Genomic DNA, 21,089 nt, shown 5'->3' with positions numbered 1-21,089 from the left:
ATCCGTCTTCAGGGTGGGCGTGAACCCGCCCCCGCCTGCCTCCAAGGGCGTGGCCGGCCGTGTTGGTGTCTAGGCCAGCCCACTCTAGGGCGGGAAAAAGGCGCGCCCCGGCTACGCCGCTTCGGGCATACCAGCCGAGACTCGCCTCCCGCCCAAGATGGCTTCCCGGGGGGATCGTGGTACTCGACCATACGTTCGGGGGGACCGATTGGTCGCCCCTTTCCACACCATTTCTTTCTGGGTGACACAGGGTTTGATATCAATCAAAACAGGCCAGTAACTCACAAAACTTTGACAAGTGTACAGGTCTAAAATGTGAGGTAAGTCAAGGAAGTACTTCACGTAAGCAACGTTGGGGGAGCTGCTGGTAGGTACTCACTAGTTAACTCACTGTGTCATCATTGGCACTTTTCTAACAACAAAGGAAACAAAAACCATCTCACAATTATACCTGAAAAGAAGCACGGTTTTGAAATAAAGTGATATTAATCCAAAAACTGAAGACCCCTGTTATACAAAGGAGACCAATTGTGCTACTACTACAAGGTTAAAATTGAGTTATGGAAACACAAGACAACTGTCTTAAATTTTCATTGTGTCCGTACTCATTTAAGACTACAGTGTCATGCTTAGAGCATTTTAACCTGAACGGCCGACATGTTTCATTGCCAATTACTTTCTGGCAATTTCATCAGGATATGGGGACCTACTTCCACCTCAAGGATACATCGGACCTGTAGAGTTTATATATTAAAAAGGAGATAAAAAGGAGAAAACAGCAAGTGGCATAGGTAGTACATGTATATCGTTATGTTCAGCCCAAAAAGCTTGCATTTACCTATGCTTTATGTAAGGTATATTTACCAGGTAGTTGCCAGGCGGTGTCCTACCAGCAAGCCATCGATAAAATTCACAGACGACCCACACAAAAAACTCCTAAAAGTAGATATTCGCATATTATCACATCTGTTATCACACATCATAGTCAGCCCCTCTGTTTTCAAATAGCTCTTTCCTTGATTCCATTTTCATTTTTAAGAATTAAAATAATTCAAAACATTGATTGGGAGCCCTTGATAAATTAAGTATAGGCTACCATCACACTCCCCTCATGTGGTTTAACAGACCTAGTAGTCTCCTAACGACACTTGTTTCAATCACAGGACTCAGTATCCCAACCTATAACACGACCCATTAAAAGCCAAACTTACCTCTGGCGCCAGAGTCTTCCCTGCAACCTCCGGTCTCCGCAGCCGGCGCCGTGTGACCAAGAGGAATACACTTTCGTCTGGGCTCCATAGAGGAAATAAAAAGATAATAATGTAATGTTATTATCATTTGGTTTTTATTTTTACAATCAGTGGGACGACTCTCCTTCGTGTTAGTGGAGGAGACACCCCTGAGCAATGGGCAGAATGCATTCCCAGGGAAGCTTTCAGAAGGTGCCCAAGAAGATTTACTACAATCAGACAGTGGTGCTGCCTGGTAGGCTTCGACTTTCAAATGGGGGAGCTGCCTGCTGATGCTTCTGAATCTGTCATTAGGTTTGTGACACGGAGAGGCCATTCGTAACAATATAATCAATAACAGTGGACTGGAGTTCTGCAAAGAGGAGATGAGTCTTTTCTTGACTGATCTAGGCATCATATACCATCACACCTCTTTATATCACTCTGTAGGTAATGCAATATTTGAAAGATTAAATAGACTAAGGCAGCTGTCCAGCTAATACTTAACAAAGGGTTCAAATGAGAAGTTGAGTCTATGAAAAGCTTGTGATCTCCTGGGTCACAAGTGAAGCAACAGATCACTCACCATTTTTTACTGATGAGCGACTTTTTTCTAGATTTAAAAATAATGGTTGAAGCAGCCCCAATTGAACAAGAATGTGTGTGGGGTGGTAACGAGGAGTAAAGTTACTGTGTATGAGATGTTGTACAAATCATAGGAGTAAAATCCCCGCAGATGGTGTAGTTGTTTGGGTGTGGCAGACAACACGACTCAGAAGCTGATCTATAGATTTCCAAGGGAGAGTCTACGATTTATCCTCCCATGAACATTGTAGATGTTTTATTTAATGTAGCAACGTCAGTAGGTGGCAAGAATTATTATTTGCTGTGCTTTCTTTAGGAGTGATGTGTAAAGAAAGGGCAGTAAGATCGATCATATTTACCCTTTCACCTTCTTGAAAGAACTGGTGAAAATCCCCCTAATACATTTTTTTTAAAGTACAATGATTCCAAGAGAGTGGACTCTGACCTAAGCTTGTTACTATGCAGTCATCATCTTCCTTATGCATGCTGACGCATGAATTATTCTGTCCTCCTGGGCCTTCTGTCCTTCTATGTTCCCTGTGAATCAGACCACATTGCCTGCAGAACCCATGTGTGTGCCTGTACCATGGATCCTGAATGTCATGGACAAGAATGCTTTGGGAGATAGCTTTCTCCTACACAGAGCATGAGCCAACTCGTTGCCTTCTACCCCCAGGCCCAGAGCCCTGAGGAAGCTCATTGTACCAAAATCTGCACACTTCTTGTTCGTATGAAATGCAGAGTTTGGTTTCTTGAATCTTCTAAAGATAATTAAGAACATTTCCACTCTTGTGCCCTTTATGTTGGACTTTGTATTGAAAACAATGCAGTTTACTTAGACCAGTAAGCATTTTTAACTTAATATCCTGTTTCCATACAGCCCTACTAAGAGCTACATGTACGACCGCCACATTTTGCGAGTTCCTCATTGCAGCTTTTTGCGACTCGCAAAATGCATTGTACCAATGTGTTTTAGACGCATTTAGTGATTCCTAATGGGGTCACAATTGATCTGCCTCATCAATATTCATCGGGTAGGTCGCAATTTGCAACACATTGGGAAATCGCTAATAACACAGGGATGGTGGCCTGCTGGGAACAGCAGACACCATGTTTGTGTTTGCATTTAAATAAAGCAACTTTTTTCAAATGCAGCCCATTTTCTTTTAAAGGAAACCGGATGCGTTTCAAAAAGAAAAATGAAAAGTTTGTTTAATTTCTTAAGATTACGCAGTGGTCCGTTGGAGCACTGCCTGCTCTTAAAAACCTTGGGGACCCATTCCTGTTTGTGACTGGATTACCACCTACTTGAATAATATGGTAAACTGTGAATGTTATGCAACCACATTATGGTTGCAAAACACTCTTGCATCCCCCTGCAAATCATTAATAGGAAGTGACGCCCTTGACACGCCCCTTCCTAACACCAACTCACAAACCCTATTTTACCAGACTGTAATAGGTTACAGACTCTCAAAATAGGGCTGGTACATGCCAAAAGGCTCTTTAGCTGCAGCAAAAAGTCTGATTCTCTGTTTGCGACTTCTAAAACCTATTGTGCATGTGCCCCTAAGTGTTTACTTTGTTTACAAGCAGTTCCTGATAAACCATATTACTTAGACTCATTTAGAACACAAGGTTAAATATAGAGGTAATAATTTGAAGAAGTTATTATTTCACCAGTGGGTATCACCTTCTGATTTAGAGGTCTGGATCTATAAAATAACGCACAGTACACAAAGTTACCATCTTGTTTGCACATTTTACCCTGGGAGTCATCACCAGGCACTTTTTTGCGATAATCACATGACTTTTTCTCATATGTGATTGAGTTTTAGTGTGTCACCAGTGAAGTAAAACTGCATCACCCATGGTCATATTAACGTGTAACTCTAAAACACAAAACGTGTGGCAATTGTGTTACTGCACACTTATCCAATCAAACCAGGCAGCTGGGGTACTCCAAATGTGACCATTATAGTACTAACAGAAACCAAACGAGGATCTGATCCTCAGAGCTGTAGAATAAGAACTACAAAAGCTGCAGCCTTAAATGTCAAAATGGAAACCACAAAATGAGTAGTTAACGCAAGGGCGCACCTTTACATTTTTTGCTCCAGAGAATCCAAACACATCAGTCGTCGAGGTACAGTAAACTGCTTTAAAAACAAACATGCGCAATACTAACCACACTCTGACAAATGAAGGATTTGCCAAAATCACGTCTACCCTGAAACATAAAATAGCAGACTATGCATTGAGTAAAGTAAGGACACAGGGCACCCCAGGACAGGCAAAGGAACCATGCGCTGCAAAAACAGAAAAGCAGTATACTGATGGAAGTCGTGGCAGGAGGAGAAACTCTAAGCCCTGGAAAGTTCACAGAACTTAGTCTACCTATAGGTAGCAGTAGCTGTGGGATGGCGAACTCTTTGATATCTCCATTGATATATTTGGGACAAGTGCTTACCTCAGCATGTAGTTGACTCCTACGTTTAAAATGGCTGCATCAGCATGAAGCAAGAATATGTTTTTGGTGGCAAAGCGTCCTTAACAAACGTTTCATTTAAACACTGTGCATCCTTGTAACCCAAGAACACAGAAGGGAACTCTCAGACGTATCTGAGAAGTGTCTGTAGGTCTGAGTGCGCTTCAGCACATATGAATGTCGTTAGTTGGTCTTGGTAACTTTACTACCCTTTCTCTGCCATAAATAAACTCCAAGTTTCCAAGTTAGAAAGTCATATTGTCCACACATGATATGGAATGTGATTATTCTTGGGCGTGCAGAATGATTTACAGATCGGCTGGTTGTTTAATCCACGTCACTCATACTTTCCTCTAATAATTTATACGTTTGGATCCCAGCTCAGCTATTTTCAGACAAACCACATCTTTCAGAGGCTTTGTATGTCTCATTGTAAAACAGAGATGAAAGGAGCTTAATTAAAAGCAGAACTAGAAAAACATTTCAAAGCCAAAAAAGGCTACTTGGTGACTTGTGCTGATGCACTTTGCAGCATCTTTGGAATATTTGTTAAAACAATCAAACATGGAGCTAGGAAAGGGATTTCACGTAACCCATTCTCTATTGACCTGTCGTTGCTTCAGGACTATAAAACTGGATGGATGGCTTTTATTTTTTTTCTATCTTCTTAGAGGATAACGATAACATTATTACATACTTTTCCAGCTTAAACTGCACTGTTTGCCATCAGGGACGGGTTGGCTTATAGGACAAAAAGGCAGTGCCCGATGGGCTGGGCTGACAAATCAGTGTGTGTGGGATGGTTTTCAGGTTTTGCCTACACAGCGTTTGTGCTGTGCTTGAGAAATCTATTGTTTTTAATATAAGCTTAAAAGGGACTTACATCCTGCCTCCTCTTTTTCCTGGCTTCTCATTAGTTCCTCTCCATGCCACTTACCTTTCCTCCATTTCTATTGGCTGTAGCATTTTTTTCTGCATTTACCAATGCTTATTCCTGATCTGCTTCTCTTATCAGTTTCTATCCGCCGAAATACTGTTAACATTCGGTTTGGTGGAACTATATTTTCATAAAGTTTTGCCTTTTACTTTTGCAGCATATTTATATAACAATTTATCACCGGAAGACATTACGTGATTTTCATAGAATTACAGGATGTTTCGCGACGCCGCTGAGATTCGAACCGAGATCCCTAGCTTTTGAGTCAGCAGCTCTGGTCACTGTGCCACATCCTCTCTACTCACTTGTTATTAGTCAGGGAGCTCTTTCCCTCTCCCGGACGATGAGTGATGATTTCCTGATGATTTTCCTGACATTACCACAAGAATTACTTGCAGCAAACAGATGAATGCAATTTCCCAAATCGTGAAAAATACCCATTCAGTATTTCTTTACAAGTTCAAAAGTAGTCTGATTTGCAAATGTGGGGCCACTTTTTTTAGCTATCTGGTTTTCTAATGAGCACCACTATTATTTTGGTGGCAGGCCTATTTCTTATCCCAGTCCGACTTTGTTTGTCATCTCCATAAAATGAGTCTGAGAGTTAACCATGTCAAGTTTTTTTACCGATCCAATGCTAATTTTTACACAAATGGCTCTTTTTTGAGTGCAAAAGCTTCTCTTAACAAGTCAGTGTCCTATTACAAGAAGGTAGGAGCCTTAATAGACCAATGATTGTCAAAGCAGTGCCACTGACATTTCAAGTATGTCCCAAGCTCGCATGTGGTACAGGGACATAGCAAAGATTGGTGAGGAGTAGTACAGAAACCTTTGTCTAAGAACTAGCAAAACCCTGACCTCAATCGAGCAAACATCGCATATCTACACCAGCCCTTGAATTTTTCACCTTCTGTATTACAAAGCTTCTGCCCCATACCAGCTCTCAGGTGTTCTCTAGCTAGTGTTGCGCTTTATAAATACTAATTCATACATGCATGCTCATCCAAATCTAACCTCTGTGATCCTGCTCACTGCTCTTGTTCTAAGAGAGTTAAGCTCAGCCTTCCGTACATTCAGTTGAACGGCAATAGAAGCAAATGCTGTTGGTTTGGAATGTGGTGTAGACTCTTACTCTGCAGGAAGAGTCTTGCCCCTCGCATTTTGCTGTGCAGTGGGACCTGGTGGCGTCTAATTAAGTTGATTTGGTATTATGAGTAATTGAACATTCTAAAATGCAAGTCGGTTGATGACATCTAGAGGAGGATTGGCACCTCTTAGAGCTTTGGTCAATAGATTACTTTTTAAGATCTTTGTGAAATTTTATCAGATTGCCTTAGGAAGGTTTTCCATTATCTCTACCAATGAGCATCTCTCAGGCTGCATCTCTTGACGCATGAACGAAGGAGAGTATGTGAAGTGATGTAACATTAGCATGTGTCCTGAAAGCCTCCTGGACATAGCTATACAAGATTTTGCAAAATAAATTGTAAGTATCAGGTTTGGTCCCTAGCACCCCTTTGGAGTGATTGTGTTGATTTAATCCCATGGATAAACGTCCACTGCAAGTACACTTAGAGGCATACATGCATGTAAATGTGTAACAGAGAGGTATTCCCTGCTCTTCTGTTGAGCTACATAAGCAAGTGTTTCTGCCCATAGCCAGTTCCACATTGACTTCCTTTCTACATTTGTCTGGTGCTCCAGAGCTAGAGATCGGAGCCCAGTAGCACCAAAACAATATCTGAAGGGCTCAAATAACCAAATGTCTTTTTCATCTACACAAAAACTTCAACCCAGTAGGGCCTGACATGCAGGTAATCTCAACAAATGTGTCGAAAATCCTCTGGAGACCACATCCTGCACGTACCTCTAGTGCTTGGTCATAACTGATGAAGTTTCATTGGGTGGAGGTACCAATCTTGCTCTACTATTTAGTGAGGTACCATTCCCTGTATAATGGAGACTTTCTTAATGAGTTCTTGTCATATAATTTCCCCTTCATCCTCTCCAACATGTCTACCTGGTACATAGCTCCATCTAGCAATGTAAGCCCTAAGGGGGTTCGATGTTGTGATCAGTATTATAGAGAAGTTGGTTATACTTGTGTGCTGTAAAGGATTGAAAGGGTGTACGCTATCTAGTAGCACCATCCTTGATTTAAGGCTTTATCACCAAGCAGCACAAATGGGCGTAATAAAACTTTTCCCCTTCCTCCAGCTTTAAAACTGTAGTGTATAGTGATATCATCCCCCTTCTTTCCAACTTTTAAAGGGTCCCAGAGTTTCCGCTGGAGACTTGAATATAGTGCATGTGGTAAGGGGATGTTAGTTTTCCCAAGACATATACTCACTTATTCTTAGGTCGGTGGTGTGCTCAAATAAACATTGACAGGACTGTCTAATTTTGGCTTCCTAGCTATATCCCATAGCAAGCTCCCCACCTCAGTTAGATTGTGTCTGTAGTTCTCAAGGACCATTCTCCCAATACCTTCATCTGACCTGTTCAATAGTAGAGAAAGAAACCAGGAAGACCCAACTTCTATTTTTCATCAGGATGTGTGGGCGTTTTATACGATATCTGTTGATGGCCCACTTCCAAATAAACTTAAGAAGTAACGTGTTCAGCACCTCAATAAAGTTGTGATCTACAGAGATAGGTAGGGCCTGAAAAATCTAAAGGATCCAAGGTAATTTTGTTTAATGTTATTGATACATCCTAACCGCGAGAGGCATAGGGGGTGAGTATTTTCATAGATCATTGCCACATTTTGGGGATGTTTACTCTAGATAGCTCCTTCTCTGATAAAGTGAGATTGATGCCCAGGGATTCGTTGTAGCGCCCTGTGCACCTGAATAAAATCCATTCCCTGATAGTTGAGAAAGTGTCAAATGCTGATAAGGAGCTTAAGAAAGGGAAGACATCAGGACCTGATTGTTATCTGGCTGCCTTTTGGAAAATTTCCTCAAGAATCCTGGAACCTTATTTAACTGCAGTATTCTATATATTTGTAGAGGACTGTACAGTTATCCCTTTGCTGGGGAAAGCTAATGTATCTCATCACCAAAACTGGGGAAAGATCCCCGACGTTGTACCACCTATCAACCCATACCACTTATCAGTGTTGACACAAAGTTGTTTGCAAAAATCCTAGTCTCATAACCAGTGAAGCTTCATGAAAGGGCATCAAACTCATGATAACATCTGAAGCAGATCTACCTAGTCGAGAGGCATAAAAGAAAAGTCATTCCAGCAGACGGTATTGGTGTCCTTGGAGACCAAGAAAACGTTTGACTTGGGGGACTTGAGCTTTCTAGCTGGAGTCATGCCTGGAGCTGGCCTCAGACCAAGATTAATTTCAGTGGTTTTGCTGGGGGTACGCATCAGGATGCCCCCTTTCTCCTCTTCTATTTGCCCTTAGCCTTGAATGCCTGCCGATAAGAATCCAGGTGGACGAGGACATTGCAGATATAACAGTGTGGAAAGATAATCACAAATGCTCGCTGTTTGCTGATGATTGAACAGCTTCGCACCTTTGAAGAGGTGGAATGCTTAAAGGTCACCCTGTCCAAATCCGAGGCCGCTAACCTCAAGCTGGCCTTGGGGGGTGGGCTGTGTTTTATAAAGGTTACAGGGCCCTTGTCTGCGCCGAGTGCACCTTTAAATTGATTTGCTGGGGCAGTCCTGGTCATTGTGCCTTGTTACAGATAATGCGCTGCACCTAGGACAGCAGTGAACTCCTGTCTGCATAGGAAGCAGTGCATTAGGGAGAAGAGAACCAACTGTTTGAAGCAGGCAATCAGTCTTTCACAGTGCAGGTGGCACCTGACCTGTTTTTGAAAGGGGGGAAGAGATCTCTCTGTAAGTGGGTGCAGTGATTGGCTGCACCCTCCTGCAGGGAGATTTCTGAAGAATCTCAGGGGTCCATTTTGCTCCCTTACAGGGGTCGCCCATGGGGGCCACATGAATGTTCCTCACCTCTTTGTGGCAGACACTCAGTACGTCTCCTGGCGGTCTTTCTGCCTCTGCGCTTGCTTTCATTCTAGTGCGAGGAGGCCAAGTGTTTCACTAGCATAGGGCCTCACCCCAATAGTAATGAGGAAACGCCAGCTCTACATGTGTGTTGGTGCAATTTGTGCTACAGAAGGGGTCATGCAAGAGTCGGTAGCCCCTTCTGTAATTCAAACATACAGCAGGAGAAGAACACGCAGGCACACACATAAGTTGTGCCCCCAGGGCACTTTATGTTATATGGCCCGCTTGTGTTAAGATTTAACGTTGACCATTGGTAGAAACTGCTCCCTCTTGTATTCTTGTTCTTTGGCCTATAAATATACAGACTGTCAAAAGCAATCTTATAAAGTGTAGAAATCTTTTTTTATTAGTTTTATATAAAGAAGTGTCTTTCATTCCTTGTCAGTGCAAATATGTTTGCTACCCTGGGCAAAAGTGCCCCTTTGCTTTTGCCTTACAGCCAGCATTGAATTTTATGTTAATTTCACTTTTGTTACTGTTATTTTTCTTCCTGTTTCTTAACTGAAGTTAGTTTATTGTAATAATCATACATGGATCTGCTTTATCCTGCATACTAGTACATACACGTTTGCCAATTGATGTAAAACAAAACAATAATCATAATCTCACATCCGATTTCCTGATCATGTTAGTTTAAGTTCACTGTAAAGGTGAAGCCAAATAGTCATACAAATGCACCCTTTATAACCTTCCAAAAGCTTCAGAATATCGAATTACTTTCTCAGGCTAATAGGTGGTTCTTTTCGTTTGAAGTGATGCATTTGTTTTACTTCCGCCTTTATTTTTGATGAATGTGAATGCTTTGCTTCCATGTATAAACACAAACGACAAAATCTGTTTTTCACTAAGTTCTTGTTACATCCTGTTTTGTGAATCCACAGCTTGAACTTGCATACTTATTGTCTCCTTTAATAGTATGAGAGGCTTCTGGAGATGCTGGATAAAGAAAAAGAGCGGTTTGAAGAAAAGATGAAAGAAGCTTTTGCACAGCAGCTCCAGGAACACAAAGTAGAGTACTGGTTCATTTATTTTCGGGGAGAGTTTAAGGGGTGGGTTGGGAAAGACACCGCCTTTATCCTCCAAATACTGACTGTCCTTTGTCTACACAGGAAGCTGTGGCCAAATGTTTAGATGAAGAAAGGAGCAGAAGTAAGGATGCTCTGGAAGCTGCTATAAAGGTACTCCTGCTTACGTAAATAAATGATGGCGAATATTTTCAAGTAGATTTCTGGAACTAAGTTGATTTTAATAAAGGCAAGTTAATTCATGGATTTGTCCAAGGGTAAAGATGGTTCGTTGCACGAAGGAAGACACGAACATTAGTGGTTTGCAGGCAGTTATATATTTGTTTCTAAAGCTCAGTAGTTCATAAACTTACCCAGTGATTTTAAACCCAATTTCACGACATGAGGTTATTACAAGAAAGTGGCACATTATTCACTTCATAACTTTGGATGAACAATGAAAAAGAAGAGTCTGTCACTTTAAATTTGTGAGTGGCATGAGCGCCCAAGCTCAAACCAGGTTCCACCAGCACCCCCATACATCTGTGGGTCTCGGCCCAGTTTCATTTTTTTCTGCTGAGCAACAGCATTCAAAAGAATGGTTTGTCCAGATGGTATATCTTTTTTGAGGTCACATTCTTTATTTCTGTCTACTACTGCCTGACGCAGACCTTTTCTGTTCAGGCATTTCAGTTCTGATTGCTGCCCCAAAACTAATCTCTGTCCACTTATGATGACTGTCAGCAGACAGGACCTGCACAATTGGATTAGATGGACCCTTTGGCATTTTGGCTCTGTTAAGGATCGGTTCCCCCCTTCATGGTGATCCACTGCAAATTCAGGGGAGCGCATGGCGACCAATACCAGTAATAAAAACTGCTTTCATTGAACCCTCAGGCTCTCTTTTGGGACTACAGTTTGAACTCTTACACTGATTTCCAGTTCTACCTGGAGAACTTTTTCTCAGCTTCTCATATGAAAGGGTAGACTACTTCTCTGCCTTCACTACTTCTTCCAACTCTTACGTTTTTGACCAATGTTCAGGTCCCCAAACCCAGTGTTTAATTTACATAACAACAGAGTGAGTAATTACAGGGCCTTCTCTAATACTTTTGCTATTAGCACATGGGATCCTGACGAGTTTTAGGGCCTGATTTACTAAATGATTTTGCGATTGCAAAACCTGCGATTTACAATACCACAGGGTTTTAGTTGCAATTAAGCGTCTCTCTAAATAGAGATCAAAATACTTTATTCCGTAAACGACAGCAACAAGAGCCATAAGCGTCTCACAGGAAACCGATTCAGTCAGTTCCTACCAACTGCCTAATCTGGCATCTTGGTTCCACAACATTTCAATGTAAGGCGGTATTAGGGCGAAGAAAGGAGGGGGAAAGGGAGGGCGATATCTACATAGCAACTAAGGTAATTTAATATTCAAAGGGTAAAAATGCACTTAATTTCAATTTTAGAATACACCACACCTCATCTCTTTAAAAATAGGATAAAAGGAAAAATTTTCTATTACAAAGTCTTCATGCCAAGCGTTGATTAAAATAACCATTCTATATCATTAGCATGTGCATTTTAACATCTGTGGCTAGTTCGTTCATTTATTTCTTAAAATGAAGACTAACTTACTGTTTGCTGCTGCTTTGGAACCTAAAAGAGGTTACAGCCAAATTGTAGCAACACTTGCTTTGGCTCAAAACTGTGTTTTACTTTGTTGTTTTATAACAATAGGTCCTTGAAGATTGCACAGTTTGGGTTGGCACATGACCATATTCTGAATCTTAATAGTATCTTCTTGACATTGGCCTTATCAGTTGAATGTTTGTATGAAAAGGAAGATATTGAACAATGTCATGGATGATGACATACATTTGAGTACATTCAGGAAGTTAAGGTAACCCTCATCTAAAACACGAATTAGAGCTGCAATCTCTGGATTTCTGCATTTATTGCTAAAGTCTTGTGTGCAGTGTCTCTCTCTTTAGCCAAGTTTCCTAATCTACTACCTCCATCACTTCTCCTCCATAAAACTTCTTTGGAAAAGATGACACATTTTGTTTCGTTAGCTCACATTTCACGGAGGCACATTCAAAGGTGATATATTCTAAAAGTGACAGTTTTTACATTTGTTCTGAAGGCTCTGCCCCTTCAAATATTGACTCTGTTCCCTGCACTCCCCATCTTGTTTAACCTGTTGTCTTGTTGATGGAATGAATGCCCAATATCTAGGACACCGAAACGTGAAGTTTTAAACTGTGTGCTCCCTCTTCTGATTGGCAAACTAGTTTTGAAAATTTCGGGAAGATTCATCAAACGGTGCCAAAGTTATTGGCAAAACAAAAAAGGCTTTTCCTTATGGAAACGAATTCCTAACTATAACTACCTACTCACGACAGCCATTCTATTGAGACAAAGATACTCACCATGCGTTGTAAAACCCTCAGAATGCACACACCTACATATTAAAAACAGACATTTCCAAACACAATTATAAACTGGTTTGGAGATGTATTGGTTCGGACTCCAGAAATACTTATTGATGAGAGTAACTGTAATGGAGAGTTACCTGAGCAAGGTGCTAGGAAATTCAGATCTCTTCAAGCAGCATACCCTTTGTCAGACCTCACATGCTTGCATCATCACTGGTTACCTGCTGCAATGGCCACATGTAAAAAGTGGAATATAGCCAATGTTAGTGGTAAGATGCAGGACACCAGGGCAAGTTGTAATATGCAGGAGGACACCAGAGCAGGAAGGTGGGTATGTTTTGACTAACTTGTAGTAGGAGACTCAGTTAAAGTAAAAACCTCAGAAGTGAAACATCATGGATAATTGTGTGAAACACAAATATGACATTGGTTATACCGGGTTAGTGCAATTTAAATACTGTATTGAGGTTTAATATGGGATGTTGTAAAAAGTCCCAGTTTAAAAACCTGCAATGGGAATCCCAGTCAAGAGATGACAAGCGCATTTTAGAAGTCACACAAGCACACTAACTTATAGAGCACAGTTTGTTCTTCATGAGATTTTAATTGTAATTTCTTTTGGGGGATTTAAAAAAAATATAAATAGCAGGATCTTAACCCAGGGGTACTGGAGCACTTTCTAGGAGAACCACTTTAGATTATGTAAGGTCAGATTCATTTGTTTTTCTCTTTTAGGCAAACAGGTTCCCCATGTTTCGAATTAGGTGGCTCTGGCTCTTGGACCATGTCTCCTCCCCTCATAAGCAGACCTAAAACAGAAAGAGATTATGGGTGTTTTATTTTTGCATTTAAGAGGAGGCATTTCCATAACCATGTACGTCATGGTATTCCTATGGAATATTGCAAATACCTATTCAAAGTTTGTGTGCAAAAATGCTGTCTCTTGTTTAATGCCATGGGGAGCATGGAGAGCGCTCTTTTTTACTTGATCTCATTTTAAGTAAATAATCCCCATCCAATACGGATTGTTGTGATTTAAAACCTAGTTTATTTCTGTCCAGGTCGCATTTCACAGTCATCTGAAGATCATCACACGGGGAAACACAAAAGTATAAACACACCTAGTCCTAATACATGGTTCCATGTTCAAATATCGTTAACATAAATATCGTCTGATAAAAATATCGTCACTAAAACATCGTTTACATAAATATCGTCATCCTATACTTAAACTAGAATTCACACAAATATCGATATTTTTTTATCGACAACCCTAATATCGTTCACACTAATATCGACTACTTAAATATCGACTACTACATTATCGACTTTATTTTAAATAACATTACCTTTGACATATATATCGACTACACTAACATCGACGACCTATGTGCTCTAAAAATATACAAAAAATATCGTCGTTTTGTTTATAACTCGAAATGCACTATTCTTGATTTTACTCATTTTTTATACTATATTACACTCCGATGTCCTAAATATTATAAACCTTTCTTTATTTTCAACATATAAACGATTTAAATATTACACAAAAATGTAACTTATAACACATTTTAATATATTCTTTTACAAACAAACAGTGAAACAACATAGTATTACGAAAATAACGGTTTTCCCATGCCAAATAACGTTCTCAACCAATGATTTTGAATTTTCACTAATTGAACCAATCAAAAAGTACCATTAATTAACTCACTAATATAAATACAATGACACACTTAACGTAATTTACCATTTTTGGCCCAACCTTGGAGAAAAACGGTTACCTTGCTGAGAGAAGAGAATACAAACCAACGACTACAACTACAATACATCACACTACACTTCAAGTAAGTTAAATACCATTTTTTTTTCGAAATTACTATAAGTAGATAAAGTCCCTATTTTTAAAACTTTTGATCTTTATAGTGAAAACTAAACATGTTAAACTTATCAACAACGACAATACAGTTAGATGTAAAAACATTTATAAACTACCTTATCCATATCTATTTAGATAGCTGAAAAAAATTATTTAAACTTGCTAAGTAAATGTACAATGTAAATAATATGTATCCAACTATTATCATCCAAATACTACAAGTAACACAATGATAATTTTTTCCACAGACTCTACAAAACCTATCTACAACTACACTACCAACATCCTCTACTACATCAAGTAAGTATAGTCAGTATATCTATAACAATTCAGAAAGTAAAATGATACACCTATTACACTAAAGTATTTCTTTCTATTATTCTTTAACACTACTACAGAACGTAAAAGGGAGACAATTCTGAAAAATAAATAAGAATAAAAGGTTTACCAGTGAAGCCACATAGTAAGTATATGTTTACACTTTTGCCTAGTCTTATACACACCTCTAAAATGGTGTTCAATGTTCTAAAAAAGACATATATATATTTCCACAGATCTACCTTAGACATGGCAACTGGAGCTACTTTCATTACTTCGCAAAAAGGAAAACTAATGCTGAGCTACATGGGTTACACCTACACCCAAGAAAGAGTGAAAGCTAATAAGACCCATTGGAAATGTAGTAAATATTACTCAAATGCATGCTATGGTAGAGCAACAACTGTTGATAACAATGTGGTAAATGTACGTGAGCATAACCACCCACCAAATGTAACTGAAGTGGAAGTGAGAGAAGCACTAGAAACATTGAAAGATGCTAGTACAGGATCACAAGAAACAAGCACTAGCATTTTGAAAAATGTTTTAAGCAAAGTGCCTGAACATGTGACAGGACAGCTACCTTCTATTCCCAACTTAAAGAGATTAATTGCTAAAACTAAACGTGCTTCTGATCCAACTCCACCAACACCAGAAAGTTTTCAGGATATAAAAATATATCCAGAATATACCATTACACATAATGAGGATAAATTCTTAATGTATGACAACAACAGTCATGACAAAAGAATTTTACTTTTTGCTACTAATAGTAATTTGCAAAAGCTTAAATCATGTGAAACATGGATGATGGACGGGACTTTTAAAGTTTGTCCCAAACCTTTCTATCAACTTTACACCATTCATGGGGAATACCAAGATACAAATATACCTCTAATTTATACTCTGCTGCCAAACAAAACAAATACTACCTACGTAGAAATTTTAACAACGATCAAAGAATTAACAGATAATTACTATCCTCAAAGAATTGTTATTGACTTTGAAATGGCCATGATTCAAGCTATCCTTAAAATATATCCCCATACCTCCTTACAAGGTTGTTATTATCACTACAACCAAAGCATATGGAGGCACTTACAAAAATCAACTTTAAGCATTGAATATTGTACAAACAGTAACTTTGCTTATCAAATAAAAAAGTTGATAGCATTAGCATATGTACCAACAACAGAAGTAGCTAACTACTACAATTTATTAATTGACAGCCCTTTCTACCGCACCAATGAAAAAAAGCTAACTCCCTTCTTAGACTACTTTGAAGATACATGGGTTGGAAGATTACATCGTTCAGGCCACCGTAGACAACCTAAATTTCAAATTCCATGGTGGAATGTCTATGCTAGTACAATAGCCCAGAAAGCTAAAACTAATAACGCAGTTGAAGGATGGCATAATGCCTTCCAAGCGACTTTAGGAAGAAGTCAACCAACACTTCACAAACTGATCCAAAGCATTAAAAAAGAGCAGAGCTACCAAGAACTCAGAATAGAGCAATCACTGTCAAAAATTGGCCCTAAACTAAGTAAACAAACATTAAACATGTACGAATATCTCCAGCAAAAAACTAGAATGTACCCAAGTATAGAAGGTCTAGCATATTTAGATCTAATAGCTAAATCAATCCTTTAAATATAAATTACCAAAAAGTGAGCAAAGGACAATTAAAGATAATATGTAGTTAAATATCGTAATATTATGTCATGTAAAATGATCAATAATATATTTTTACAAGACATAATAATATAACATTTAACTAAACAGTAGACTATACCACAATGCAACGCAAAAGTAAATATCACTTTTACTTACGGTTCTGCTGCTGTAGAATATGTTCCATGGTGATGATTTCCACAGGAATAATACCAAAAGCTATCCATATCCAATATCGAAAAATCCCAACAAAATGCAAAAAATACAACTGTTTGATAATACTCCCGTTGCAATCCTCTCGAATTGGAAACCATAAAAAAGTAGATAAATCTTCACGAGTAAAAAAAATAGAGACCCCGAAAATGCAGGACATTTTCAAAAATATGTACCTGCTTAAAAAAAAAAAACGTCACAGTCCATCTGCTCACCAAAACGAAGACCTGTAAATTATCGAAAAAATAACAAACCTCAAAACATTGGCAATACGCATAGCCTACACATAGCATATAACACATAAAAACAATCTGAATTCATCCATTAATACAACAGTAAACGTTACTTTTGTTCGAACTACCTCACAAAATACGCTCTCCATAACGACGCAAAATAACACGTAATTCGCACATAATATGTAAAGTACTACACATATCTACACGTACACACTAAAACTATCACTAAACTTAAGTTAAATATCTTTAAAAGTAAAGTGAAACAAACTTACCTTCACCTACAAGAAACAGCTCCCTACCGCGAGCTTCCGTTTTCTAAAATGACCCAAACAACGATGTTGATAGAATAAAAAGTGAAGTTCCAAAAAGTAAAATGGCTGCATAATAAAAACTAAAATAGGACAAAATAGCCTTTAACAAAAAAATAAATTGTATTAAATAGCATAATATATGCAATATGTATTAAATATTTTTTTTCTTGTTAAAAAAAATATGAATATTGTAAAATAGACATTAATATGTTTAAATGAGTTATGTATTAATTGTTTTTTATTTAAAAAATGTATTTCATTGTTAAATATTTTTCTCAGATATTACAAAATGTAAATTTATGTTATGTACATATCTTGATAAAAACAATGCCATCATAAATATGTAATATATTACATTTTAATAATAATTATTAAAATGTAATATAATAATTTAAGTATAATACAAACAGTATTTATGTAAAAAAATGCTATATAATTTGTGACCAAAAATTATGTAAAATGTTATTTGAAAAATTGTAATATCTTTGCAATATCAAACTAAACTCTCAATAAAAAAATTTTTAAAAAAATTTGTTTCTTATTTTTGACTTGTCATATTAATGTAAAAATGTTATAAAAATGTTTTTATTGTATATTTATGAAATGAATATTACTACATAACATATATGATTCTTATTAAAAATAATAAATAGATACTGCTGAATTAAAAATAATAATAATTCTGCTGGACAGTAAACCATAATAAATTACTATTCTAACTCCAATCCAACATAAGTCAGGGAAAGTGCTGTATAATAAACCATAATAATTTACTATTCTAACTCCAATCCAACATAAGTCAAGGAAAGTGCTGGATAATAAACCATAATAATTTACTATTCTAACTCCAATCCAACATAACTCTGTGAAAGTGCTGTATAATAAACCATAATAATTTACTATTCTAACTCCAATCCAACATAAGTCAGGGAAAGTGCTGGATAATAAACCATAATAAATTACTATTCTAACTCCAATCCAACATAAGTCAGGGAAAGTGCTGGATAATAAACCATAATAATTTACTATTCTAACTCCAATCCAACATAAGTCAGGGAAAGTGCTGGATAATAAACCATAATAAATTACTATTCTAACTCCAATCCAACATAAGTCAGGGAAAGTGCTGGATAATAAACCATAATAATTTACTATTCTAACTCCAATCAAACATAATTCAGGGAAAGTGCTGGAAAATAAACCATAATAATTTACTATTCTAACTCCAATCCAACATAATTCAGGGAAAGTGCTGGATAATAAACCATAATGATTTACTATTCTAACTCCAATCCAACATAAGTCAGGGAAAGTGCTGGATAATAAACAATAATAATGTACTATTCTAACTCCAATCCTACATAAGTCAGGGAAAGTGCTGGATAGTAAACCATAATAAATTACTATTCTAACTCCAATCCAACATAAGTCAGGGAAAGTGCTGGATAATAAACAATAATAATTTACTATTCTAACTCCAATCCAACATAAGTCAGGGAAAGTGCTGGATAATAAACCATAATAATTTACTATTCTAACTCCAATCAAACATAATTCAGGGAAAGTGCTGGAAAATAAACCATAATAATTTACTATTCTAACTCCAATCCAACATAATTCAGGGAAAGTGCTGGATAATAAACCATAATGATTTACTATTCTAACTCCAATCCAACATAAGTCAGGGAAAGTGCTGGATAATAAACAATAATAATGTACTATTCTAACTCCAATCCTACATAAGTCAGGGAAAGTGCTGGATAGTAAACCATAATAAATTACTATTCTAACTCCAATCCAACATAAGTCAGGGAAAGTGCTGGATTGTAAACCATAATAAATTACTATTCTAACTCCAATCCAACATAAGTCAGGTAAAGTGCTGGATAATAAACAATAATAATTTACTATTCTAACTCCAATCCAACATAAGTCAGAGAAAGTGCTGGATAGTAAACCATAATAAATTACTATTCTAACTCCAATCCAACATAAGTCAGGGAAAGTGCTGGATTGTAAACCATAATAAATTACTATTCTAACTCCAATCCAACATAAGTCAGGGAAAGTGCTGGATAATAAACCATAATAATTTACTATTCTAACTCCAATCCTACATAAGTCAGGGAAAGTGCTGGATAATAAACCAGAATAATTTACTAATCTAACTCCTATCCAACATAAGTCAGGGAAAATGCTGGATAGTAAACCATAATAAATTACTATTCTAACTCCAAACATAACTTAACTCAGGGAATGTGCTGGACAGTCAAATTAAAAAAATTACTATTCTAACTCCAATCACACTTATATCAGGGAATGTGCAGGATAGTAAACAATATACATATAACAATTAAAATTTCGTGACAATTTCAAATTTTGATTTGTAAATTTCGAATTCTGATAAAATTTCTAATTTGTTCTTATTTTTCGATTTTTTTTAAACATATTATCTAATTTACTACCCACCCTTATCCCCTATTATACCAATAACCCGCTACTAAAATATTAATATGAAATTTTTCACTATCATTAAAAAAATAATTTCGTTTAAATTTCTAAATTTTATTGTAAAATTTCTATTTCTGATTTATTTTCGATTTTTTTTATAAATTTTTTTTTTTTATATTAATTTTATAATTAATACCCACCCTTAGCCCCTAAAATACCAATGACCCACTACTAAAATTAATATATTAGTTATTAATTAATGATTACAAATAAAATTTCGTGAAATATTATATTTAGAAAATGTAAATTTCGATTTCTGATAAAATTCCTAATTTGTTTATTTTTTAAATAAAATTTTAAATTACTACCCACCCTTATCCCCTATAATACCAATAACCCGCTACTAAAATTTTAACAAATCTTTTGTAAAAAAAATTTTTTTATAATTATTATTATTAAAGTATTTTTCTAAATTTTTAACAAAAATATTAATTATTGTTTTTTTTTTAAACACATTATATTTTTTTGTCGATATTATATACAACGATTTTTTAGTCAACGATATTCTATTCATTGATATTTTTGTTTGGCGATATTTATGTCATTCTAACAAAACGATATTTTTTACAACGATATTTACAACGACGATATTTTTTTCTTTCGATATTCTTACCACGATATTAATGCTAGTCGATATTTTCCCGTCGATATTCTATCTTAATACCCTAATACATACAGCAGGGACATGTAACTGAACAAATCTAGGAGATATGAAATACAGCTGTTGATTTACATAGAAATGACCATTGTGTGAAAGAACACACTAGTTACCAACTCTGAGCAATGCTGGATACTTGCTGCACTGACACGCTGTCATCTGCACACTCCACCATTTCGATCAAACAAAACAGCAATTGAGGCCTGGCAGAGTTCATGAAGTGTGATTGATATTGGCGAATGCTGATTGTTATCTGCAGGATGACACTACGCATGAAGGTGCTGTTGGGCCACCGTCTAGTGTTGTTTTTAAAAAAACACAGCACAGAGCCTTCATCTGTTGATGGAGCAGGGTGGCATTTCTGAAATACACAGTGTGCCCTCTGCTGACAAGCTGGCAATACTTTTAATAAGCCCAACCCTCCTTATTGCGACAGCATTTTTTAAGTACACCATCTGAAGTAGAGGGAACTCTCTCACTTTCCTGTTCACACTGCTGAGAGTGGTAAAGGGTGTACAAAACATTGGTGGATGGAATGCTTGGATTAATCTCATCCACTGGTAATCACTCGGG

General features: G+C 37.2%; 1 protein-coding gene across 3 annotated transcripts in view; it reads left to right on the top strand.

Annotated features, from left to right (window-relative positions):
* The window catches only part of CCDC91 (coiled-coil domain containing 91), a 1,919,235-nt gene that overhangs the window by 1,426,460 nt on the left and 471,686 nt on the right, over nt 1-21,089 (top strand). For all 3 annotated transcript variants that reach the window (XR_015307530.1, XM_086952800.1, XM_086952801.1), the window contains exons 9-10: nt 10,187-10,279; nt 10,381-10,449. Coding sequence is in view for 2 of the 3 variants with exons in the window: in XM_086952800.1 (XP_086808926.1) it covers nt 10,187-10,279; nt 10,381-10,449 (162 nt within the window). In the remaining variant the exon portion in view is untranslated. The remainder of the gene's footprint in view (nt 1-10,186; nt 10,280-10,380; nt 10,450-21,089) is intronic.

The sequence above is a fragment of the Lissotriton vulgaris genome, chromosome 1_2, assembly GCF_964263255.1.
Source record: "Lissotriton vulgaris chromosome 1_2, aLisVul1.2, whole genome shotgun sequence".
Classification (NCBI taxonomy): Eukaryota; Metazoa; Chordata; class Amphibia; order Caudata; family Salamandridae; genus Lissotriton; species Lissotriton vulgaris.
Note: the sequence above shows the minus strand (reverse complement) of the source record. Positions and strands in the feature narration are given on the sequence as shown.